This window comes from Buteo buteo, chromosome 12 (assembly GCF_964188355.1).
Source record: "Buteo buteo chromosome 12, bButBut1.hap1.1, whole genome shotgun sequence".
NCBI classification, from domain to species: domain Eukaryota; kingdom Metazoa; phylum Chordata; class Aves; order Accipitriformes; family Accipitridae; genus Buteo; species Buteo buteo.
Genome location: NC_134182.1, coordinates 18,407,079 through 18,433,559, shown reverse-complemented (window position 1 = coordinate 18,433,559; position 26,481 = coordinate 18,407,079). Strand labels below are relative to the sequence as shown.

Here is a 26,481-nt window from a genome sequence, read left to right as displayed (position 1 = left end):
TATCTCAATATTTTCTTGTTGCCCAAGTCAGACAGCTCTGGACTCAGTATTTTGGTTTCTAGGAGTCTCATTCAATGACCCAACTGTCTCTGCCCTGAGTACAGGCTTTTTTTTGGGTCCTTACAGGGACAGAGGACTGCAACGCCTCTTACCCTTTTGGCTTTGGGCCTTATACAAAATGCAGCTTTGTCCTTTTACTTCCGCCTCTGTGAAAGTCATGGAAGTATTTATAAGAAAATGTTTTCTCTTCCACTTGTAATAGAGCCTCAGTAGCTCAGCTGAAATTGCCTAGATGTTCTAAACTTATAAGCATCGTCCCACCAGAGATGTGCTTTTGAATGTTAAATTTAGGCTAATTGGAGGCATATCCTTTAATTTAGCGAGCTGAGGTTACTAATACAGATCAAGAGCTAAAAATTAACAGTGGAGCTGATGTATGCTAAATGCCTAAGTGATATCTTAACCTATAATTATACAAGTTCTGTTAAAAGTGAATAGTTCAAATCTTCAGGGATTTCAATAGTCTAATGGGCTGTAGTTATTTCCAATTTACATTATGGTTGCTAGGTTTCATTAAAATGAGAAAAAGGCTGTATACTGTAGCAGAAGAAAATTGGTGTTTGAAGTTATCACCCAGGAATCAAAATATGAAATTTAAATTAGAAGGTTCCAAGCAACACATTGACACCAAAGCCGAGTGCTGATAATGAAAGTAGGAAGAGAGCAGGTTTGCAGAGAATATCAAAGGAAGATGGCACTACTAGCAACATACTCCATAACAACGATACCTTAAATGCTGCACTACTGTAGCATGTAAGGAGTCCAAAACATATTACAAACCTCAATTAAGCCCTGCTACATTCTTCTGAATTATTTAAATTTTGTTATCACTGATTTACAGATGGCAGGCTGAGGCACGATAAAGCACATGGCTTATCTGAAGTCATGCGATGACTCAGTAGGATGTGAGAGCAGCAGCTTGGGGCTGCAGCCTCCCCGCTAGCCCGCTACCAGGTACAGCTACGCCACACCATCACTTTGGGAGGCTGCTCAGCCAGTCCCCCTCTGTGGTTTGCCACTGCCCCTTTCATCCTCATACCATGGTCCTCGGTCTTCTCAGTTGGGCTGAGACACGCATGTTTGGGAGATGTGCTGTACACCAGACCACTCAAAGTAACATGGGTTAAAGCTAGTGCTTTCTGGAGAGCCAGAGGGAGTTTTTATTCATCTGGATCACTGCGGACATCTGGCTTGTAGTGCAGTCCCACAAACACACCAGCATGACTGCAGGGATGGCAAATCATAGCGGGGAGGGACAGCGGGACCTTGGAAAGACCACCTTCAGCCACCACCAAGAAAGCGCTGTGTAGCCAGCCCTGGCCATGTGTGTTTCCACAGACCCAGGATACGCTTTTGGGGGGCTACAGTGTAGACCCCCCAAAACCCACTTAACGACAGCTAATGGCCTCCTTTTAGCCAAGCCCACCCAGGTTTTCAAAGTCTAGGTTTTGCTGACTTGAGGCTTAAACCTGTCAGCGTGACCTATCACTACTAGTCACAGTGAAGTGAGGTCTCCCAGCTCCTGCTCTTCTGAGCCATACTGTATGTAGATTAACTATTTTTGGAATAATGAGGATAAATTGGATTACTTGATAGATAATAAAAATACCACATAAGTTCATAGGAATAAGCAGCATGTGTTACAATTTGGTAGAAGTCAAGGTATCTGACATGTTTTGATACCTAAATTTGACTTTAAATTCCTTTTTAATTCTTCTGGAGTGTACTTCAAATATAGAGAGTATCTGCTTCTTATGGGCAGATTAACAACCAAAATAAATGTTCCTTTATACCTAAAGATTAGCTATTTCCTCAATTTTTTGTTAGTGATTCATGTTACTTTATCTAAATTCAGGCTCAAATTAATCATCTGTATATCATTGCAGTTTTTGAATCTAAATTAAGTATCTGAATTTCTCTAAAAAGGCAGAAAATACGGTGGGGTTTGTTTTAATTTAAACACCTTGAAGCTCTGCAGTTTCCACATTAGTGAATGAGACACGGGATGAAGAGTTATAACTAAATAGTTCTTTCTTTATAAAATAGGTTTTCCTGACAGCTCCTTCTTATTTTTTCAGAGTCAAAGTAACCTCTTACATCTCAGTCTGAAATACATATATCCATTTTGTAACATATTGCTAAATATCTCTAATTTACATAGGAAGCAACAGCAAAACTCCATGTATGTTGTGTTAGTTAAATTATCATTACTATTATTATGTAATTACATAATGGAGAAATAGCAAATTCAAACTCTTAAAATGCTGATCATGAAGTATACTAAATTATAGCATTGCCTCAACTTCAGAGTAGGTGTGCTCAGTGGCACACCCTCTGTCATGCAAACGACAGGATAAAGCAGAGCACAACACAGCTTCTCCCCTGGAAACCAAAGGAAATCAACATCCAAGGAGACGCTTTAGACCTCTGCTGTGTCCTGCAACCAGGACACACTTTAGGGTTCACAGCTGTAGGACTTAGAAGCAGTACCTAGTGATTCACAATAAACATGCATTTCACTAAGTGATCCAGAAAACCAACATGCTTTTGTGGGCAGGTTCACTCTGAAATTGCAAGTAAAAAGAAATCCCTCCCAAGCCTATTTTTACATGCAGCAGATGACAGGGAGTCAGCAGGGCTGGATTTGGCTCAGGAACACGTGCTGCAGCCGTCGGTGACCACGAGGCCTGAAGCTCCTGTAGCCTTGCTCTCCAAGGTATGAGTAATCTTTAGCAAACCACATCAGCCTCCCAGTAGTCCAACAAAACAGTGTACCTATCAGAATCGCGTAGTTCAATTATTGAGTGGTTGAAAACCACTTTCAGATTGATTCAGAGATGTCTTGTGACTACAGAGTTAGGTTAAGCAATAATGACACAAATCAATAAAAATCACCAAATAATTAAGCATCTTCAGACACTTAACACCCATTGCAACTGCCATTAGCAAGAGGTTTGAGGGCTGTTCACAAATCTCTTTAGCATATTATAAATTCCTCATAGAGCACTCAGATGTCCCAGCTATGGCTTCTCATGCCGCATACACTCCAATCCTGTCCCTGTGCTATTAACAGTAATGGTTTCACATTTAAAAATCGTGTCCTGGGAATATGGCTACAGACACAGCACACTAGAGACGCATTAGCAAGAAAAGAGGCATGTGGATGGTCAGAGCATGCAGGAGACTAGACCATGACTCGCTGCATACCCCAGAGGAACTCATTTACCTTCTCATCTTTAGTGTAACCCTCTGTGAGAAATGTGTATCAAAATTTAATTACTTCATGGACTGTTATGTAGTCTGATTAATAATATTTAGAGAGCACTTGGAGATCCCTGGATAAGGGTTGGGGCTTTTTTGTCAGTCTATTATTACTACCTTCATAGCTTTCCTTTCTTGTGTTGGGTCCCTGAGTTCAAAGTTCTTTATAATGCTCTGCACACATTTTGTGAAACTCTGGCTGCTGGTGTCAAATGCCAGCATATTCACAGAGCATAAACCATCCGGTTTTGCTGAAACTAAATATTATTCCCGTGTTTACTTAGGAAAATGGATGCAGACACTTTCAGTTCTCGCAGCTGTTCCTTCCTGGGAAACAGGAGGAGGAGAAAATTTTTCTCTCCAATGCAGAGGAATAGTAAGCTTGATTGACATTCCCCAAACTGCAGATCCGGCAGGCCCAAATAATTTGCCTTATTTTGCCTCAGAAGTCCTTCCCCCTTTCTCGCTTGGGGAATAATGCCACAGCAGGTGTTGAGTGTTTCTGATAGTTTGTGGGCAGTAGGACAGGCTGCCAGGGGAGCTGAGATTGTATCATATGCTAATAAATATAATTTAAAAAAAAAACAACCTCCTCACACTTTTAAATAGTTCTGACACCAAGAGATGAAGTAATCTGTGATAAGTACCACTGGGTACACCTCACCTTGTCCTTGTTTTGCATGCGGCTCCCAGGATGCTCTCTCATACCTTCAAGGCAGTACTTATCTTGCCCAGGCTCTCTAACCCAGCTGGGAGCTATCAGGGTAGGGCAGGGGTAGCTGCTCTTTTCAAAATAAGACTTTCAAGTCACACTTGCTGGATTGAAATTTCTATTCTTTTTTTTTTTTTACTGGTTCAGCACTGGTTCCTGACATCAACAATCTGTTTTCTTGCTTTAATTCCAGTGAAAATAAGGGAACATCTAGACCTGCCCTGCCTTTTAAGTATGCATAACAGGCAATGAGGGCAGAACTACATTCATAGTAATCAAGGGCCAGTATTAATCTAAAAAAAAAATCTTGGTCTTCAAAAACTACTACCACTAAAGCTTTGATGATTATAGCAAACACATCGGTGTATCAACCAAAGATGTCATAATGTGTTTCAAATGTTTCAGTTATGTCTCTTCACTCCCTGGAAAGGTTCACATGTGTTATTATTCCCATTTTATAAATGTGGGAACTAAAATTGAGAGCTCACCAAAGTTTCCCAGGTGATGACGAGCAAATGTATGACAAGAATCTGGGGAGGCTGAATCTGACTTACCTACTAGCTTTTTGAAGTGGAAAGAGTAAGTGTAAAATGTATGTAGAGTATTTACAGTGTGTTACCTTAATAATACCCTGTCTCGTTGGTTGGATTAATATTTAATTATTTCTACAAACTATAATAGTTACATCAAGAGAAATGGAGCAGCTCTGTCGCTGAATGATTGGGGCATTCACTCAACACAGATCCAGACTCAAGTCCCTGCCCCAGTGGCTATTTATTTATACAAAGTGTTGCAGTTCCAAACAGTGATACCAAGAGACCTGCCTTGGATGCAGCAGTTCAAAGAAGAGTTTTTCACATCCTAGGTATGTGCCTCCAAACCCAAACCACTGGCTGGTTTGGGACTCTCCTCCTGCTTCTCTAATTTCTCAGGAAAGTTGATGAAGTCTTGGTTTTATTTCAGTGTAGAAGAGTAGTATGGTTTTGGTTTTTTTCATCTTAAAAGGATATAACAAAACCTACTATTTACGCAGCTTTGGTACAAACATTGAGAAACAAAAAAGGGCCATAAAGTGCTACGGGGTGGCATCTGTTTGGTTTTCTGTACCTGCCTCTGAATCTAAACTTTTGGGACAAACCAGTGATAATTTATCTGCAGTCTTTGTATATTTTGAGGTTACCTCCATACAGTTTCTTGCCATTTCTGACTAAAGAAACAGGACCTGTGAATATTTTGTAAACAAGCTATCCTAAGAAAATACATTGCCAATTTGGATCACTAATTTCTGTTTCAGGTCAGAAACTGAAAAAGGCCACTGATGAGGCAGTGGTTGTTCAGCTATCACCACCCAGGGAGAATATGCTCCTAATTACATGCTGGAAAACTAACCACATGGCTCCTCCCAGCTTCCTCCTCCCATACACCCAACAGCTGCAGTCAGCCCTGAGTTACCTCAGCAAAGGTGACAGAGTACATTAGAAACAAGATAAAGTGATGGGATAATGCTGTAAAATACAGCTGTGTGCTGTCTAGCGGGTAACTGATGGTAATGTAGCTGGGCCATGGTTTTTGAAAGTTACAATGGCATAGTAAATAAGTTAAAAGTGCATGTAGTCCACTAACTTTAAAGCGCAGTGAGTAGCAGAAGTACTGGCTAAACCAACATGAGGTTACTAGGAAAAAGTAGGTAACGTCAGAGATGCTGAGACAGTGCTCTGTAGCTGGGGATGCAACAGTCTCAAATTCACAGCAGCAGCATAAGCAAGACCTCATGTCTAGAGAGCCCCAGTTTAGGGTATGACACTTATTAACATGTAATTTTTTTGCCAACTTCTTTGGAAATTTCTGTCCTTCAAATCTTACAAACTCAGCAGAATAGCAGTGCAAATTAAAGGACACCTTGAGACGGCATGTGGATAAGGAGAGGAAAGTTGAGACAACAGGGTATTTAGGGTAAATGACACTGAGACCAAGTAGGGCAAAGTTAGAAGCAAAGCCATGATGGTGGACATAAGAGGAAATTTCAAAATAACTGAAAGCAAGTTTAGAAAGTTGAGCGCTATTAATGAGAATTCTCCACAGGTATCAGCAATGTTCAGCTCCTCCTGCTACTTGAATCACCCGTTAAGTATCTTTGGCCTGTATCTGTGTATGGTATAATGCCAAAAATTACTGAGCATCTCCCCTTGATCAAAGAAAATGCATTCAGTCCACATTAACTATTTCTTTCTGAATCACAGAAAACAATGGCCCTCATTCTCTGATCTTTTAATTCTATTTACCGTACCGGGATTATGCCAACATAAACCACAGGACCTGTCAAGTTTTACCCATTGAGGGAAAACCTCACGTACTTGTTTCCCTGCTCAAGCTACAAGGAGGGGGTGGGGACCAAACTTTACAGGGTTATGCAGCACACTGAGGTGACTATCCTCCTGCTTGACAACCCACGTACAGCTGGGGAGTGACTCTATCAACCAGCCACATTCCCACTACATGGGCCAATGGAGGAGGGAAGGCGTGCCGTAGTGTGCAAGCTGGGATGCAGCCATAATGGGAACCAAGAGGTGTCCCGTGAGGTGTCATGGGACATGAGGGCCGCACCAGCGGGCTTTCCTCATCATATGACCCAGTGTGATGCTATCCTTCAGAGAACTGAGAAAACAGAGAAATAGTGAAATGGAGTAGAAAAAACAAGCTTCACGTATTTACTGGAGATCCTCAATAATGCAATACTGCAAGTTATACCGGTCAATGTGGGTTCAGATGTGATGTGGTAAAATAAAATAAGGCACTGGCACAGAATCTACAAGGAAAGAAGTGACGTATTTCTTGGAGCTTGTTCTGTTCCATAGCATCTCCACTTATAATTTTGCTGTTATGATATGCCACTGAATTGTTTCTGGAACATGCTGACATGCTTAGTAAAAAGAGTTAGGGAATTATGTTTTGCTCAGTGTTTCTGGAAGTTTAGTATCTTCTGGAGTTTTGGAAGACATATTAATTGTATCTTTATGCCACAGTGAAAGATAATTTCATATCCCCATTTTGTTGTCAGTGCAGAATATTCTGTGATAATATAATATTATTATGTCTGAACCAGATGTTGCAGTGGCTTAAAATAACCTTCAGGGCAGTTTGGTTGTATGAAATGAAACTGGGACAATTCCTAAAAGTTCAAGAGGGACTGTGGATCTATTAGTTTTGGCAGCAATAAAGTAGTTGGGATAAGGAAGATCCTTTTAAAACCTGAATAATCATTTTTCCTAGTTTGACAAAAAATAAAAGAAAAAATATTTTAAGATTTTTTTTAAATTTAGATTTTCACTACTAGCAGAATTTGAAAAATAAGAAAGAATAGCTGTGTACGCTTTCAGCAGATGAGTCGGAATTACATTTCCATATATGCTGCCTACAAATGGAGACACAAAATCAATTTTCTTTTCTGGAGTTTCTTCCTCTTCCTTCAGTGTAGCAAGTGAAACTTTATTATCATTGTGTAGGTATTTCAAGGGAGTGTTCTTTTACCTGACTGCCTGGACACCTAGCATCATCTGATGCCTAATCATTGCCCTGCCTTGTCCTAATTGCTTTTGTTTTGCTCATACTCATTTTCTCCTCATCAAGAGATAAAGAACTGGGTTTGAAATTATTTAAGGTGACAGGATTTTGCTGGCTTATATGGACTGATGGAAAAATTCAAGTTCAAGCTCACAGAGATAAGTTTCTACATCAACATCTATATTTAGGTAAATAAGTGGCCTCTTTTTTTCTAGAGCATCTGCACTTTGTTATTTTGTCAACACACATGTATTTGTCTGCTGTCCCAGTTCACAAATTTTCACCACCTACATTTTAAAGCACTTCTCTGTCCATCCAAGCAAGGCAAGCATCTGTTGACAAAAATATGTAAACTAACATGTCTTTAGAGAGCTCATCTTAAATAAAAACGTTTCAGAAATCACCAAAAAAGTACTCTGAGCAGGTCCAACTGCAATGAAACATAAACCACATTGGTTAGGAGTTTCTTTTGACAACTGTGCTAGAAGGCTATAAAGAGCACAACTTGTCATTCCAGTTCTGACAAATTTATTTTAATAAACTGTGAGCCTTCACAGGCGCAGTTTCAGCAGAAGAGGTGACACACAGGTTACATGCAGCCTACTAAGTCTCAATTTTCTTGCCTTTTGTGCATAACTGATGGCTGCCAACGTGTAACCTCTTTTTAAGGCAAAGCTACCACGTTCCTGCTGTAACGCTCTACAAGGAAGTGGGGCGCTATGAGAGGCGCCGAGTATCCCCACATCCACGATGAAGTCCTCGGAGCTGCTCCCCAAGTTATAGAAACAGCCGGCGGAGCAGCCCAACCCCGCAGGACTGGCCGCTGCGGGCGTCGTGACAGGAAAGGCTTCCTCACCCGGCGCTCCGTGGAAGCCTGAAGGGGCTGACCCAGAGGAAGCCCCGCGGCTCGGAGGACCGGCCCGGGCAGAAAGCAGGCCAGGGAAGACCGGTACAGGGGCTGGGCAACTCCCTCCTGCGAGGGCCACAGGCCGGCAGGTGAGCGGGTGACCCGACCGGCCCAGCGCGCCCGGGCAGTTATCAGGAGACCCGCGGGCAACGAGGAAGGGTTCCTGAGTGACGCCCTGCGCATGCGCTCCGGAGCCCGCCAGCACCTTCGACGCCTGCGCGGTGGCTGGAGCGCGGAGCGGCAGAGCCGCGGCGGTAGGGGTGAGGGGGCGCATGCGCCCTGGCGGCTTCTGAGGCGGGGAGGAGGTGCAGGGGGGAGGGGTGGCGGCTTCCCCCCATTTAGTGGTGCGGGAGCGGGCGCGGCGCTTTCGGCTACCAGCGCGGGAGAGGCCGGGTAGCCGCAGGGGACTGCCGGAGGGGGTTAGGGGGAGCCACTGTAGCTGCCGCCACCGCTCCCTGCTCCTCCTCCTCCTCCGTGAAGCGCCCTCTACCCCGCCCTCTCCCCGCCCGGACCGAGTCTGGTGGCCACAAAATGGCGGATGGGGAGCTGAATGTGGATAGCCTGATCACCCGGCTGCTGGAAGGTGAGCGCGGCGCCGGGCAGCCCCGCCTGCCCGCCGCCCCACGCGCGTACCGCGGAGGGCGAGAGGGCGCCGTCGCCTCCCCGCGGGAGCCGGAGCTGCCGGCGAGGTGGGGGAAGCGGGCGGGGCGGGCTCGTCCCGCGCTGCGGCCGGGGGAGCGGGGGCAGCGCCTCCTCCAGCGCCGCTGGGCCCGGGGTGGCGGCCGGGAGGGGACTTGGTCTGCGTCGCCGGTGCCCCGAGCTCGGTCCTGCGGCGCTCCTCGGAGGGAGGAGGGGCGCATTTAAGCGTCCTGTCGGCGCTGGTGTGTGCGGGGGTCCGTCCTCCCTAAGTGAGGTGGCTGCCTTCCTATTTAAAATAAGGGGCGGGGGGGGGGAAGCCTCGCTTTCCTTCTTCCCTTTTCCACCCCGCTGTAGCTGCCTGGCTGAGGGACGAGCTGGGGAAGCCTCGCTAGCTGAGCTACGGGCGGCTTTATCCCTTCCTCTGGTTGGGTTAGTCGCAGTCTTCCGCGTTTAAACTAGTGTGTACAAGTGTACAAGCTGCGTCAGGTGTGGAGTTGTATGTATGTGAGTGTCAGTGGAAGCAGAGGGATTTAGTGCGCTGACATTCCTCTGCCTGCCCACGGGGCAGTCTCCAAAAGTGGCTGTCATGCATGGCTAATAAAAGCGATGAAGGGTTTTGTGTGTATTAAATACAAATAGTGAGTCTTTCCTTTAGAGTAAGGAGGAAACTGACTTACTTCCCTGCTTTTGGAGAAGCTGAGGAATTACTGCTAGCATTTTCTTTTTATGTAAGTTATGTTTTGAATGTTTAGTCTTAGGCCTCTTCTATTAATCTTTTATTCCACATTCAACAAATACCCAGTATGTAGGAGATGAGAATACATGCATGGGTATGTGCTGTTCACTTATTTGGTTGCTGTACTCCTGGATAGTTGGATCACTTTGCAGAAGGCGTATAGAAAGGAATTTATGGAGTATGTACAGTTCTGGAATTGAAACAAGTTTTGTAAGTCTGAAAGTTTTGTTCAGCTGAGTTACTGCAAAGCAGAGTTTTTAGGGTTTTCAGGATTATTGTAGTAGTTGCTATCTGTTCTTTTTAGATGTGAAACTTTTATGAACAGTAAAATCAATATTTTAAAATATATAAAGGCTTTGGGCAATTTTGCTTATGTTTGTGATTTAAGGTATGCAGTGTAGTATAGTATGAAGAAACCTGCAGGTATGGTCAGTCGAAGTTTATCTTTGATCACTAATACAGATAAAACTCCCTTTTTTCTGGGTGGTGAAACACGGATTAGCAGGTAAGTTTTTAAGACAAACCAAAGAGTAACCTAGTAAACATTGATTTTGTAGTGCAGAGTTTTTCAGGACATCAAAATGTATGTATATGTGTGGTGGTGAGTTTTTCGAGACAAACTTTAAAAAACCTATTTGAAAGGTACTGTTTGCTCATCAGTGTAGTTACTTAAATACAGATTGCTTTAAGAGGAGAGGATTCTGCAGTGTTTTGGTATGCAACCTGTTGGATTGTTCTGCTCCCTGTTACCTTAAATATTACCCTGCTTATCCCTTTTTTAACTAAGACTTTTAAAATATGTGTTCAATACCATTTACATACACCATAAATACTTCTGTTGCAACTTTCTAGCTTTTTGAGTTATGATTGGGTGCCTTGTGTCCAAGCAACCTAATCTGTGCATTGTATTCCATAGTACTTCAATCTTTAGGGATGTGGATATGCAACTTCTGAATCGAGCTTTCCTTATAATTTTTCATCTGTTTTTCTCTCTGAGCAGAGATGAGGAAGATTCTTAAGGTAAATGTGGTGTTTTTTCTCTGCTTGTCACTTACTAACAGTAGTAGGAGTGCCTTGTACAACATCTTGTATCTGAAGTGGAATAGATTCTTGCAGGTTTTATTTGGGAAAAAAACCTGTTGAAAGAATGCATTGTGTATGAATTATTTTTGCTTCCATTTAACATCCTTTATTTGTTGTACTGCTAGCATATAATGTTTTAAGCTGTGGTTCAAATAGTAGTGTTTCACAATGAAGCTTTGTTTTTTGTACAATTGGCAGCTCACGTGCTGGAGCTCATGCTGTTGCTTAGCTGACCTGTTCTGGTAAAGTGAGTATGAATCCCTCCCCATGCTGCTTGCACAGAAAAATTGGTATTGACTCTTACCTCTGGAACAATTAATTAGTTTAAAGCAAGCTTTTTGGCTCCATTACACTTCAACTTTGACTTAAAGGATAAGGAAATGTAGCTTTTGAGCTGTAAAAATGCACATCGAAATAATAAAAAGACACTTTTAGGAAATGTCATGTAGTACGTATTTAGTCCTTTTGGTTACTTTAAGTGAAACGGATAGCTTTAAGTTTGAATGGCAGTCTACAATTGTGTCTCAGCGGCTGCTGCACGTAAATTTTAAAGGGTAGCAAATACATACCAAAAGCCACAGCAACAGGAAACTTCTCTGCTGTCATTGGTTTGCTGGTTGGTGACACCTGTTTGCAGGCTGTGGTATTAGCTGTTGTGAGTTCTTGCTCTTACTTGAATTAGGTTACTCTAACTGTTTTTACCCTTGTTGCTCAAGACTATATATCTTTTGAGTTATATGACACATTAACTTGCCTTTTGATTGGAATTACCTACTTAGATTGTCTTGCCCTCCATGTGTTGTTTTGTTTTTCCTTTTTTTCCAAGATATCAATATGAAGTGGCCTGTAACCAGGCTGTTTGAGACAATTCATCAAGAACATCTTCCCAACCCTCAACATGTGTGCATGCATGCTTATCTTGAATGTGTACTTATTTTAGAGATCTTTTAAGTCCTGAAAGCCAGACTGATTAACTCTTGAGTTAAATTGGGGATAGTTTTCAGAAAGACTCAACTGAACCATAGTGTAATGTATGGTGATAGTCTTCTAGGACATAGGCTATTAATTTCCATGTTCTTTTGCATATACCAAGTTCTTATCCTCTTTATTCATTGGTTAAGTGCTGAATTTAGGAATGGTAAGAGCTTGTTTTGAATTTACTTTCTCTTGCAACGTGACTAGTACTTAGTTACTAGTTAGTGATACTTTAAAAATAGCTTGTGTTTGGGGGAAAGTAAAACTAAAGTGTGTACTGCATGCATAAACTCTGAATGTAGCTGTGCTTTCTCTTATTTCTTCTACCTCCAGACTTAAATTCCAATTCCTGTTTCTTTACTAGAAGAGTGAGGGAGATGCTAGTGCTCTTAGATGTGTGCCTGACTGATCTTGGAGATACTTTGAGCTTTATTATAAGATTTCTTTTGATAAAGAAATCACTCATAAGTGAATCTGCAAAGATTTACAGGTCACATAAACATAAAATTCCATAGCTTCATTAAAACACTTTTGGACTGAGATGTGACCAGAAAGGTGAGTAGGCCAAATTAGTCTTAAGACTGTTTCCTTCTTGCGCTGGTATTCAGAATTCTAGTCATGGGTTAGGCTTAGTTGCACTATGGTACACAAAAAGATGATAGCCTCATTTTTTGCTTCAGTGTGTGGACTTTTATTGTGTTGGGTTTTTTTCTTCCTACCTTCCCAGCTATGCCATCTGGTGGATAGTTTTTCCCAGTCCATTCTAGCTACGAACAGCACAGCAGTATGCACACACACAAGACTGCCATGAGTATGGCAGATGTCGAATATGGAATTGTAGGATAGTTTGGGTTGGAAGGGACTTTTAAAGGTCATCTAGTCCAACCCCCCCGGCAATGAGCAGGGACATCTTCAAATAGATCAGGCTGCTCAGAGCCCTGTCCAGCCTGACCTTGAATGTTTCCAGGGATGGGGCACCTACCACCTCTGGGCAATCTGGTGTTTCACCACCCTCATTGTAAAAAAATTTCTTCCCTGTATCTAGTCTAAATTTACCCTCTTCTAGTTTTAAACCATTACCCATTGTCCTATTGCAACAGGCCGTACTAAAAAGTCTGTCCCCATCTTTCTTGTAAGACCCCTTTAAGTATTGGAAGGCTGCAATAAGGTCTCCCTGGAGCCTTCTCTTCTCCAGGATGAATAGAGAAATTTTTCTTCTTTCAACACAGTTTTTCTTCTTAGTCTCTGCAGCTGAAATTGCTACTTACTTGTGTTGTGTTCTGCCCTATCTAGGCACACCATGTATCCCTCTGTGGGAAGTGCCCTGAACTTTGCAAAAACGCTGAGCTAAATGGATACATCAGGCTTACATTTAAGCCAGGCTCTAAGCTAATTTAAATGTTGGTGATGTGTGGAAAAGTTCCCTCTATGTCAAAGCAAGGATGTTGGAATAGGTGTGACCTTACTTGTAAAGAGTGCTGTGGATGGTGTTAAGTAAGACTGCCATATTTCTGTCTGGGTGTTGGGCTTCCTGTTTCTGTGGTGTATGTCTCTTAGAATTTTTGCATATAAGTTAGCCCAGCTGGACTGGACTTTCTGCACTTTCAAATTTATAGATATCTGCCTTAGTAAACACTAAGGAGTTTATCATATGGAAGAAAAGATGTAGTTGGGGAAACCTAGACATACAGTAGCTTTAAATACAAGCTGGATTTCTGTGAAGAAGGTTTATTTATATAGCTGTACAAACAAATTTACCTTGTCTAGGCAAGACCCCTTGCTTGCCTAAATCTAGCTAACCTATTTAAAATAAACAATTTAAATTAATTTGATAGAACTGAATGTGGATCTGCTCTAAAACAAAACTATTTTTGGTTTTGGGAAATCTAGGAGGACTACTAGTTCTGATAGTACCGATCCACCAAGAAAGCTGGGAAATACTTATCCAAGAAGAGAGTTGTCGAACTTCCAGTAGATGTGGAGAATGGTTATTGTTTTAATTTTCAGCTCAGAGTGTGATTTTTATGATTGCCTTAAAAGCTGGTTGCATAGTGTTCTTACCATGTCATGTGATATCTTCTAGGAAAGCTGCAGCCTTCATTTCCTTCTGATTTCACAGATCTTGCGGGTTGTGATAAAGATAGAAATTTGAGTATTATTCATTTTTTCAAATGAAAGTTGGATTTTAAATGCTTATGACATGATTGATATTTTCCTTATTAGTTTTAAATGCTATAGAGCTACTGGCCTAATGTATTATGGTCAATAATGTATTTATTGTTTGGTTAGTGTGTTAACTAATTAACATATCTAGCCAGCCTGATGGTGTGGTACAATACAGTGATAGTGCTTGCGGTTCCACAGGCTCTGTAACTGATAACTGAAAAAGAGAGGGTGTAGTAGAGAAGAAAAATAGACCTTGGTGATCTGCTGAAGAACAATATAAACAAACCATGAAGGTGAACCTTGAATAAACGAGGGTTATTACCTGGTTTGGTGTGAAATCACTGGATAATCTGCTATTAGAAAAATAAACAAGGAGAACGTAATAAGGAGTTTCTTGCAAAGGTTGTATTTTTTTAAATAGTCTTTAGAGAGAGGAAGAAAACGGGCAGTTTTCCTATGTTTCTAGGAGGGTAGGTATTGTATTAAACAGGGAGAAGGGATGGAAAGAAGAACTATGTTTGTGTCTGGGTTTGTACAGCAGTGTAGATATCAGCCAGTTCATCTTTAGCTTTATAAGTGCATGACAAATGGGATAGTTGGCTTGAAAAATTGCACTGAAGGCCAAGAGCCCAGCATCAGGCAATGTGTGCTGGCGTTCCTTTATTCTGTCTGGCTATTTTGCCACTTGAAGGCTCTGTGTTTCAATAACTGTTTCATTTAGATATTCTGCAGCACAGTTTTTACTCGAGTCATTCAGTGTCTTGCTCACAGTACAGCTAAATTACACTATAAAAGGAGAAAATATTTAATTTTATGTTTAAATAACATTTATTTAATGTTTTATTTAATGTAATAAATGTTTTATTTAATGTTTTATTAATGTATATAAGAGGATTTTTAATACTTGATAGTTGCAATTAAATGCTCATTAGTGACCACCAAATGTAGGTGTGTAACTTTTAAATAAATAAAAAAAAATAAAATTCCACCACAATATGTGGTTTAGCACTGTGAAGTGAAGCATACTATATTTGGCTATTACTCAGTAAGGTCAGATGCTGTGCTTGGTGAAGGGTGTGTGTGTGTATAGGGGAATCTACTCTTAACTACAACCTGAGGTGCCTCTAGTGTGGTATGTATCTGGTCCATAATTTGTATATAGAAATGAACCTGTTTACTGCCTTCTCTTACTGTTGTGTGATTTGTCTTAGTACATAGGCTAGGTCTTCTTAGCTTCACAGCACCATCTTCTGTGTGTTTTGTGGTTTCTTAACACCAGGCTTGATACAAAGCTTTTGTGTGTATATCCCACATAACCAAATCAGTTAAATACCTGAGAAATTGAAGCTGTGCAAAAGTCATGTTAAACTCCTTTTGTATTACAACTTAACTTCTTTCCTTGGTACTTCTCCGGAGTTATGAAGTAACTTTGTAATCTGCCTCTGCCTTCCTCGAATTTTAGGCATTTCATTAGCACTGCTTTAGAGGAAAAGAAAGTAAAACTTTGAGAAAGAAGCTGAAATTCATTGTTTCATGAGACTTTTATGCTAGGTTAGCCTTCCAAGTGGACTAGAACAGGAATTGCTACCACTTTAATACATAATACAGCATAGTGAGAGGCTTCTACCTTATGCTTTGCTAGTTGCATGAGTTTTAGCTTCAAGTGTAACAAACATTAGGGTTACACATTTTACTTACAGATTGGAGTAACTAATGTGATCTTGTCCTTCAACCTTGAATTCAGCAATTCTTGGAACTGTGCATGGTACAGAACGACTGAGACTGTCAGTTTATGGAACCTTTGTGTAATGAAGCAGGTGGTCCATGAAAAGCAAATATGGGTGAAGGTTGATGTAGGGACACTTGGTGTTTTCATGGCCTTATTTGGGTATCCCCCGAAGCAACTTTACATATTAGTTTCTAATGAAAATCCTTGTCCAAGAGCATGAATTCTGCTGGATAGTATATAGTTTAGGAATGTAAATTCAAGTTTGGGTAGAAGAACATGACTTCATTGTTTGGTTATTTTCCTGGTTAGAAATTAAAGGCTTGAGCATTCTCTTACTCTGCTGTGAATTTGTGTTTGATGTTAAATAAGTCCTGCTAAAATGAGCTTACAAGCAACCGCTGTGTTCTTTAGCAAAATATGTAATAACAAGGGCATCCAGTGAAGGGAAATTTATTAAGATTTTAAGATAACTTGGATATAAAAGCACAGTTCTTCAGGAACAAACTCCCTAGAAGGCCGATTCTTCTATTTTTAGGGGGAAGTTTGGTTCATGTACCCTAGGAAAGGTACAGAGCTTTGCTGCGTACACCATGGAGGGGAGCTGTATATTCAGCAATATGCTTCTTACTGAATGGAGCAAAGCTCTGTCAGGGCTTTATTTACATTGTTGTCCACCAGTGTAACACATAAATGAAAACCATTCTAAGCTTAGTTCTGTTACAGTAATTCTGAAAGTTTGAAAACCTGTGTTGCTAGCTTAACTCTCAATGTTTTGCTGCAAGATAGGGAGTGGCTGCTTCTGGATGACAGCTGAACAATTTAAATAACAGAAAATATTTTGAGGAAGTAGAAGTTTTGCTTTCGAAAATGAAAGGCACTTCTAAAATCCAATGTCAGATTCCTGACTTAAAACCATGAAAATATAGAACTTGGATTTTAAAAATGCTGAGAGCAGATAACTTCAGAACATGTTTTCAAAATCAGTATAAGGACTGTTTGTTTTTTTCCCAAGTCATAGGTAATGCCACCTTTGGCTTCCAAATCCATTCTGCTCCTACTATTGAGAGGTTGTTCAGGATTCATCAAATACTCCAAAGTACTTTGAAGTACAAGAAATAAAAAGTTAAATGTTGTAGTTGTTAATCACCAATAACCAAACATTCCACAGAATGTGAGCAGGGAGTGTAAGCTTGTGGGAATTGCTTGTGTGCAATTTGTAAAATTGCATGCTTGCAGTCTTGTGTTGTAGTTTGGGGATTTTTTTTTTTATATATATATATACACTCTGGCAAAATAGATCTTTAAAGCCATAATTTCAGAAATAAGCTTAGCTGGAGCTACTGTGAATAGAAGCAGAACCAGCTGCTTATTCCTTCGCTAGTCCTAGCCCAAGTTCACAGTGAGTGTATTCTCCAGCTTGGTGAACTATCTAGATTACATTTTTGTTTTGTCATGTCTTTATATTAGAAAGAAAAGATTAGTTCACTGATGCAGTTTATTGTGTGGCCACATAAATGCATATGCCTGCAAAAAAAGCAGAGTGTAGGGAAAGAAGGAGGCTGCTTCTTAGCAATAATGCTGGCCCAATTTTTTGAGAGACTTAGAAGTCTGTCTGGGTTTTAATGTTATGCTAAAACTGTGTGTGTTTTGTCCAGTAAACAGGACATGTGTGGTATTGGAGAACACAGTATAAATGCTTAGGACAGCTGTGCATACCACAGCTGACTTGGTAATTGAAGAAACTTCTGTAAGTGATGCCACAAAATGAGCAGCATAGTTGGAGAGGCACACCCGAAACAGTGTGACAGAATAGGTTAAATGTGTTTTCTCCATTTCATGAAAAAATATGGCAAAAAGTGGTGCTTGTAGAACTTCGAACAGCCAGTTCTTGATGCACTTTCCTTAGTGTTATTTATTTTCTTCCTCTCCAGTATTGCCTTATATAATCTGCTACTGTCTGGCATGAATTTGGAGGGATTAAAAAAAAAAAAAATTTACTATTTTTGCTGAAGTTTTTCATTCCTGCCACTGTGCAACTCATGTCTTGGATTACTAATTGCTGTTACCACACTTGCTAAGGTTGCTTATCAAAGGTGGTGTAGATGCAGAGGCCATTTTAATATTGATTAGAGCAGCTTTTGGATTACTATAGGATCTATTGTGCTAAAATAATAGCCTGACAGTACAATGCATGTACTTGCTTTTAATTCTCTTTATTCCCTGCTATGTCACTCTGCTTTAAGCTCCTTGCAGCAAAGGCTTGTTCTGGCATAGTGCTATGCATGTGGGATTGTGTATTACAACAGGAATTGCTATCCCTACAGAAGACGTTTATGTAAAACAAAGCTTGTTTACAGCATCCGCGTCTTAGATTAAAGAGAATTCATTTACGTCTAATGTTGAGATGCTGTTTCTGCTCTGGGTAAATGACAACCATTAAAAATGATGGGTTTTCCCAATGCTGTTAAAGGCTTTTTGTGAGCTACAGATTTTACAATGCATGCAGCTATGACTTGCATGTTTTAAGAATGGTTAGCTATAGTAATTCATAAATTAGTTTGAAAAACATCACTTACACTCTTGATCTCATTCCCATATCCTCTTTTTAAATCTGTTCTTGAGGATTTGGCTTTTGAAAAACTAGATGTGGTGAGAGAGGCTCATGTTTACAATTCATAGAGTGCTCAGCTGAGTCAAGGAAACTTGAACAAAATTCTAGTTGTAGTGTAAGGTGGTGAAAGATGTGCTTTGTCTTGCTTATGTACTTGTACATAGCACAGCTGTGGCACAGTTGTTCTGGGTGACGACCTGGTGAACCTTTCAGTGCCTTTGTGAATCCACTAAAGTGCTGAGGCTTCCGGGGTCACAGTAGCTTCTCATTTTTTTAATATGTAGTACCCTTATTGATGATCAGGGCGTTGTGGGAGAAAGCTTCTTCTCTTAACTGTATTATTGGTGATTATTCTTCATGAAACCCCAGGCTTTGTACTACTTCAAATGAAACTGAGCTTACGCATTTGCTATGCAGAGCTGCTGACAGTTTGGATGGAGGGTGGAGAGTGCCTTTGCAAAGGTGCGGTGGCCCCGATTTGTACCCTTCCCAAGGGCTGGAAGTAACTGCAGTCATTAGGTGTGTGTTGTCTCCTCTTCTGAGAGTGACATACTTGCCATAGTTGTAGAAACTTCTCTTATCTGGAGAATCCAAAGTGTGGTAATAAGTTACTGCCTGATTGGTTTATCTGTTAAGGGCTTGCAACATTTTAGGCTCTACTGTAATAAGTAAAGAACCAACATCAAGACACTGGATGCACTGACTATGGCAGGCAGTTAATTTTGAAGTCAGGAGCTGCATGTTCGTTGTGTCTTCTAGTGCCAAAATCCAGCAGAGTTTAAAGCCTCAATCCTATAAAGCAATTGTTCCAAGTTTAAACCTCCATGTGAATTTCAAAGGGAGCTAAAGGCTGGTGTTCTAAGAAATATTGATTGGATTGAAGTTATTTTAATTATTATAAGTGCCCTTCTTGAACTGCTCTCTCAATTTTGGACTCTGTGCTTAGTCTGGCACTACTTATGGTAACATTAATGTTGTGTATGGTGGGTTTGAGTTCTGAAACTAGAGTGGATGTAAAAACTGTGCAGTTATTTCACATAGACTAAAACCAAGAAGTGACATGACTTAGTTCTCGTATTGCAAAACATTATGAAAGTAGCTAAATACAGAGGAGAATTTAATTGCTTATCAAAACAGGTTAAAAGAATGCACAGTTTGTAGAGGGGAAAATGAGACTGAAAAGCTAGTTGTGCTGCATGCTCCTTTGGCGTGACCTTGATGTTGTAAGCCATAGGTTTAAAATATAACAGTTGTTTCAATAAAATGATAGCCATTGTGATACTAAGACTGTTCTTTCAGGTGGGAGCTTTCTTATGTATAGTGACAGTTTATTGTGCCTATCAAAATGAGTTTCTGGTCTCTGAAAGGCATCGTTATAAGCTACCAGAATGCAAGTGTTTGAAAAGTTGGAGATTATTGGAGCATTTTGGTACCTCACAAATTGGATAGTAAGTACTGTGCAAAGCTATCAAGCCTGAGATTTTTATTTTTTGCTAATAATCTCCATGGGGCTGAAGATGTATCTGTAAGTGCATCACTTAGTACATTTGAGATATGATGAAGTAGAAGCCTGTAGGCATTTATTGTTTTCTAGTCACCTTGATAGTGTCTAATATCTGCCTTTGTGTTCTTTTAATATGTAAGCCAACATCTTAATGCATGAAGAATAACAAAAAAAGTGTTACTAAAAAGCTGTTTGCTTTCTCAAGTACAGTTGAAATCTTAATTAGCAAAAGGAGTGTGACTTGCCATATGGTAAATATCACCTGGTACTGATTCAGAGTTTAACTGGAAGAAGTCCTGTATGCCACAGCCTTGTTCTTGTGGGATTCTAATGAGTGAAGTATTTCCAGTGTATCCTTGCTGCAGATAGACTAGCCCTCCTGCTTTTTTGGCACTCAAACTGGCTGTCCCAGGATCTAGTTTCACACCTCTTACCTGCTTGAGAAAACCATTCTTCATTTCTGCCTTATCACATGTTCGTGTGGCTGCTTCCTAACTTCAGTTTAACAAATGTGTCTGGTGTTTACTAAAAATAAAAAAAAAGTTTATAGCACAGTGTTGGAATGGTCAGATATGCAGTTACACTGGGAGAAGTATGCAGTGATAACCAGAGCAGAGCTTTTTGAGCTTAACACTTTGGACTGTAGTACTAGGTGACCTAGGACAAACTGTTTCTCCTCATATCCTTTTTTTCCCCGTTGTACAATGTAGATAATGATACTGATCTCCTCTGTAAAGTATGTTTTCTAGGAGCTAAGTGGAAATAAAAGGAAAAGGGAGGTTATTTTAATTTAAAAAAAAAAAAAAGGTGCAAGCTTACTTTTCTGTTTTGGAGGGGGGAAGCAGGCAAGCCAGGAACTCATTTTATGTGTGAAGAACTAGTTTTTGCTATTCTGTTCACAAATCTATCTTATTAGACTTCCTGAAGTTGCAGCTAACATTTTTATAAAGTAATGTCTTATGTTTGAGTTTGAAAGCATCTGGATTTGAACTGCGAAAGTTTTGTACCGCCTTATCTTGTAGGTACTACTGTGGTTTAATGCTGAATGTTGCTTCCTTCTAAAGCAGATGGCAGAACAGGATGTTTACCTGCTGTAGACACTGATACATCCTGGATTATTAGTTTGAGCTCTGAAGTTTGGTTTATGCTGAGGTGCAGGACTGAACTGGATCAGCCAAAGTGCAAACACATTTGTTCTATTTTGCTGCTTCATTAAAGACACATTAAAGCCTCTGACAGAGGAATTGTATAGACATTTGTGGAAAGAAGCAGCTGCAGATAAATTTGCCAGAGGATGTTGGTTGGAGTGCAATGACATGTGATTGTTTTTGAAAACTTAGTGCTAAATATAGGTCTGAGTACCTGACTTAGTGGTTTAGGAATTCATTTTCATTCTAATTAGAATGCCTTTGGATGTAAAGGTTCCAATAACTCAAGAGCCATTATGTATGAATGAAGGTTTCATCAAACTTTCATAGTTTTTAGTGTGATGTACCTAATACGGCAATTTCAGCTGCCAAATGTGTAAACATGCTTGTAGTTTTTTCTTTGTATTTAGCTAGCACTGTTGAACTCAACAGTCTTAAAGAAGTTTATTTTGTGCTAATGTGAAAGTGTTTTCAGGATTTTGATTCTCAGGATTTTTTTGCCTGTTGTGAATACTCTAGCATAATGGGATTGTTAATTTAACAGTAGTAATTTTTTGAAGTTGCTATTTATCCAAATGTGGATGAAAGCAAGGCTTAAACTGTTCTTTTCTGAGGGTCTGATTTAACAGGATTGCATACAGACTTTTAAGCACAGGTTACCACAGTATCGGAGATTAACTTTGGAATTCATTGGAATACGTAATTCCAACACATTTGGTAAGTATATTGGAATGTGCTGCTGGCTTTTTGTCAAATGTAGATTTCAAATACGGCTCATTTGCACTTACCTATTGCTGTGTATCTGTGTGATAGTTACCTTCAATTGTTAAACATCTCATTTCAGTACGAGGATGTCGTCCTGGAAAGATTGTTCAGATGACTGAAGCAGAAGTTCGGGGCTTGTGCATAAAATCACGTGAAATATTTCTTAGCCAGCCTATTCTCCTGGAACTAGAGGCACCTCTGAAAATTTGTGGTATGTAGACTTCATATGTATGTGTTTCATGTAGGTGTTTTAATCTAGTTGTATGCTAGGTGGGTTGGAAGGGTACTGAGACAGGCAAGTGACCTTGACTTGGGTGATATGGATTAGAGGTTTTTGCAATCTTAGATGTAGTTTTCAACTTAGATTGGATTAAGTCGAGAAAAGGCAGCTAACGGTTGGTAGATTGCTGATGCTGCCGGTACTATGTAGGAGCAAGTTCCATTGGCAATAAGAGCTGCTTGTGCCCTTGTCTAGTGCAAATTTTGCAACCTGTCCCTTGTATTTAACTAGGGACTGCTTGCACAGAGCTGCTACTCTTTTGATCACTACTTCAAAAAGCAGTTAGCTGCTTTAAAAAAAAGCAAATGTTTAATGTTGTTGGTCTTCAAAGCATAAGCAAAACAAAGAACTTTACATGTTGTGAAATGGAACACTTCAAAAGTAGTGTTGGAGAAGGCATTGTTAGTCTTTCAATTGAAAAAATAACTGGATGCAGGCTGTTAAATTAGGCTTAGTTACCATGTAATAAATGCCTTGAGCTTTACAGCAAGCTTTAACAAACTTTGTTATTACTGTCAAATATGGATAAAACTAAAACGTGTGTTCTTTACCTCTCTAAGCCTTTATATGATGCTAGACTTCTTCAAAAGTATGCTGTTGTTAATAGGTATGCAAGCTTGTAAAAAAACTGTTACAAAAGTATTGTATATACTGGCTTGTAATCATCCTTCAAGTTATTACAGCAGACAGTCTTAGAAAGCATAAAATTTCTTGAATTGGGCTTCTTGAAGTTTCATAGTATTAAAATGGAAGCAGTCTTTGAATTTGTTATTAGTAACATGGTCAAAGATAGATTAGCTTCTTCCTAGCCTTACTCCTGACAGACCTAATGTAGCAATGTTTCTTACATTAAGAAAGGATATTACCAATTAAAAAAACCCAACAAAACCAAACAAAAAAACCAAACCACTAATGGTAAAGTCATTCTTAAATGACCAATTGCTTGGTAGGGTGGGGAGATAAAACCAGACCAGCTTGCCTAATGACAAAGTTGAAGGTAAAATCCAGCTTTACCACGTTGTGTTTATGCTACACTGAAAAGACTACAGTAGTCTCATCTTATTCCTAGATAAAGAAAAAATGAAAACTCAAATATTTAGATTGTACATAAGTCAATGTCTACAAAGTATAATTAGTTTCCTTCAAAGTTGATTTCTCATTTGCTTAAATTGAGACAGTTGAAAGGACTGTTAGGTGCACAATAATAGGGTAGCAAATGCACAGTTAAATAAGGCATTTTTGTTATTTTTAAATTGGATTCCAAACACAGTGATAGCACCAGGAAGTGTCAGATGCATCTAAATTTAATATTAGAGCAATTGTCAAAGATGGATTAGATAAAAGTGAATGAAAGATGATCGCTTTCACCAGAAGCAAAATATGCAGCTGTACTGCTTTGAACTACTATTTTAGTGTGTTCAGGCAGTGCCTGAGGAACCATTATAGGATTGTCTTGTCTTGTAATCAAGTCAGTTCAAAATAAGCTTTTACATGTTGAATGGTTGTGTTTTAATGAAAGATGAAAGATATTCTTACGTAAATGTCCAATTTAAAATAGATGCGGTTTTTACTGTAAGGCTTTGTATCTGGGAGACTTCAATTCAACTTGTGGAATTGTAAACGCTTTGATCCCTTTACAAAATTGTTTCTATAAAATATTCCTTTACCTTTAAGTGTTTTGGTCCCTCTGGCTCGTGTTTAACTGAAAGTAGTTCTAGACAATGAATGCTATTATATTCTTTCTGTAGTATGTTTACTTGGTAGCTAATTCTGGTGGTGGCAAAGCCTGGGGAGTGTACTGATAATGTTGTTCTGGAGTACTAGACTCAACACAGCAATGACTTGTTGAGGAGTCTTCTATGTTTTCTTCCAGTTGTGACCTGGAGATCTGTAAATATCAAGTAGAATAGGAATTGTTCTTGTTGCAGCATATGTGAAAATTATTTTAGCTGGTGAAAGTTCAGATTGTGTCTGGAATTGGGTAGTGGGTAATGTTCTCCATTATTAGAAGAAAATTGGGAAGCGATTCCTCTTCTTGAGTGAGAAATAGTTGCAGAAGAATGCTACCTAAAAGAGGAAGTGTTGCATTTCTCGTGGAAAGAGTAGAGAGGAATGCAGCTATGTACTCTTCTTATCAGTGTATGCTTTAAGAATTGGATGGGATAGCATACAGGTTTGGGAACCTTTTTTAAGATTATGGAAAAAGTTGTAGAGAGGTGTGGGTTGGGTTTTTTTGCTTTAGGGCCATAGTAGCTAGTACTCTACTGGAGAACAGCTGTGCTTGGGAAAGTTGGGGTTTTGCCACTGAACAAGCAGCAAAAGTGAAAATGCATTTATGGAATGCTTAGTGTAAGGGACCAGCATACAGCTTGTACTGAAGGCTTCTTGCATAGCTTTTTTGCATTCATTTACTTCGGTAAAGAATTCTACAGTCAGCTGAAATACATTGCATGTATTCTACAAGTTACTGTAGAGCAGCTTTGGTATCTTTGACCTTATGGGAAACTCAGAGTTAGCTTTGGCTAATCTGATATGATACACTGTGGTGTTGTAATTGCCACATAGAGCTGTTTCATGGAAAGCCTGTTTAATTTTAAAGCTGGCAGTGTGATGAGTAATATGGTTATTTTTCCTAAGATATACCTGCTGGGTTGAGTATTTTGTATGGATTATCAGTCTTTGAGTCTCTATACTGGTTTTGTATGAATAATTGCACCACAGGAGGAGTTACCCTAAATGCTGGGGGATGGGAGTCTTAATACAGCAGTGTTGTGGGAGGACAAGCAATTGGCCTTTGAAGTTAAGTGCTCTGCCCGCATAATGTTCAGTTTCTCTCCAGTCTATCTAGATTCTTTACTGATCCATTTTTGCAGTAAATAATGTGACTTAACTTTTTCTTAATACACTGGCTTTCTGGCCATGTAACTGTTCAATGAGAGGTTGTCTTTCTGACCTTGTTTTAATTTGGACAAATTCAGCATGGTTAGAAAGCTTATGCTTAATTGCAAAGACTTCTGTAGCTTTTTTCACATTGGTTTCATAACTGACACAACAGTTCTGCAAATACTGTGGGTTATTTACATTTAGTGAGTACTTCAGTTTGTAAAAAATAACATAGTTCTCACCTTTCTGATACCTGTTGCCAGTCTATTTTTAAAGGAAATTTTAATGCTTTTTTTAAGATCAATTAATAAAAAGTGATTAGCTGACTTAAGTTCTTGATTTGTGTACTCTTTATGTTGTTGCACTAATCCTTGGTAAACATTTTCTTATATAGGTGATATTCATGGTCAGTATACAGACTTGCTTCGATTATTTGAATATGGAGGATTCCCACCGGAAGCTAATTATCTTTTCCTTGGAGATTATGTAGACAGAGGCAAACAGTCTCTGGAAACAATTTGCCTATTACTGGCATATAAAATCAAGTACCCGGAAAACTTCTTTCTCTTAAGAGGAAATCACGAGTGTGCTAGCATCAATCGGATCTATGGATTCTATGATGAATGTAAGCAAAACATATTTCTTTTGAAAGACTGTGACAGACTGATACTGTGTTTTGGAGACACTTCTAGGTAGTGACTCTTGTACTGCAAGGATTTCAATATTCTGTGAACGTGCTGTGAAACTTTCTAAAAGTATATTTCAAACCAAGGCTAAAGTCACTCTAGAGAATTATTATTTGCTCTTCTGCTGTCCTTGAAATGCTGTTGCAGGAGATTGCAACCTAAGTACACTGACAGAAATAAAGCCCTGTGAAAGCAGTTTGCTAACATTTTTGGTCAGGTTGTGGTATGTATTGCAGGTTGGCTTTAAGAAAACAAAAGCCTTCTCTTCCTAATGTCGCACACACTGTTCTTGTAGGCAAGCGGAGATTCAACATTAAGCTGTGGAAGACCTTCACAGACTGTTTTAACTGTCTGCCTATTGCAGCCATTGTGGATGAGAAGATCTTCTGTTGTCATGGAGGTAAGCTGATGAGTGCTTTTAGAGGCTGTGTCTAAACTGATCTTTGGGTTAATGCTCTACCAAATGGAGTGTGGATGTGCATACCTGATACTTAGCTGGAGACGTTTAACCTTATATTGTCTGTAAAAGTCGCTGTTATGCTTTGTGCTTTCCTGTGCACCTGGCAGCAGACAGATATCATTCTTACCTGATACACATGGCTGTCTGCCTGAGGGGCAAGTGCGTCTATAAGTATGTTCATGTCAGTATGTTCCTCTCTGAAGGGTACTGTGCTAGAATTCTTGCCTAATTTGCCACGACTTGTTGCTGTTGCCATCTATCAGTGCAGCCTTAGCTGACATTAGCATCCTTAGCAGTGAAGTGAAAGAATAGCTT

At 39.8% G+C, this 26,481-nt stretch overlaps 1 protein-coding gene across 2 annotated transcripts in view; it reads left to right on the top strand.

Moving 5' to 3' along the window:
* The first annotated feature begins 8,793 nt into the window (after positions 1 to 8,793).
* Positions 8,794 to 26,481, top strand: part of PPP1CB (protein phosphatase 1 catalytic subunit beta) — a 30,128-nt gene continuing 12,440 nt past the window's right edge. Inside the window, exons 1-4 of one of the 2 annotated variants that reach the window (XM_075042879.1) lie at positions 8,794 to 9,084; positions 21,937 to 22,068; positions 25,415 to 25,645; positions 26,002 to 26,106. In XM_075042879.1, coding sequence (XP_074898980.1) covers positions 9,033 to 9,084; positions 21,937 to 22,068; positions 25,415 to 25,645; positions 26,002 to 26,106 — 520 coding nt within the window. In that variant the 5' untranslated portion in view covers positions 8,794 to 9,032. Of the gene's footprint in view, positions 9,085 to 20,899; positions 21,810 to 21,936; positions 22,069 to 25,414; positions 25,646 to 26,001; positions 26,107 to 26,481 lie in introns of those variants that run through there. The other variant, XM_075042881.1, reaches the window with a different exon arrangement.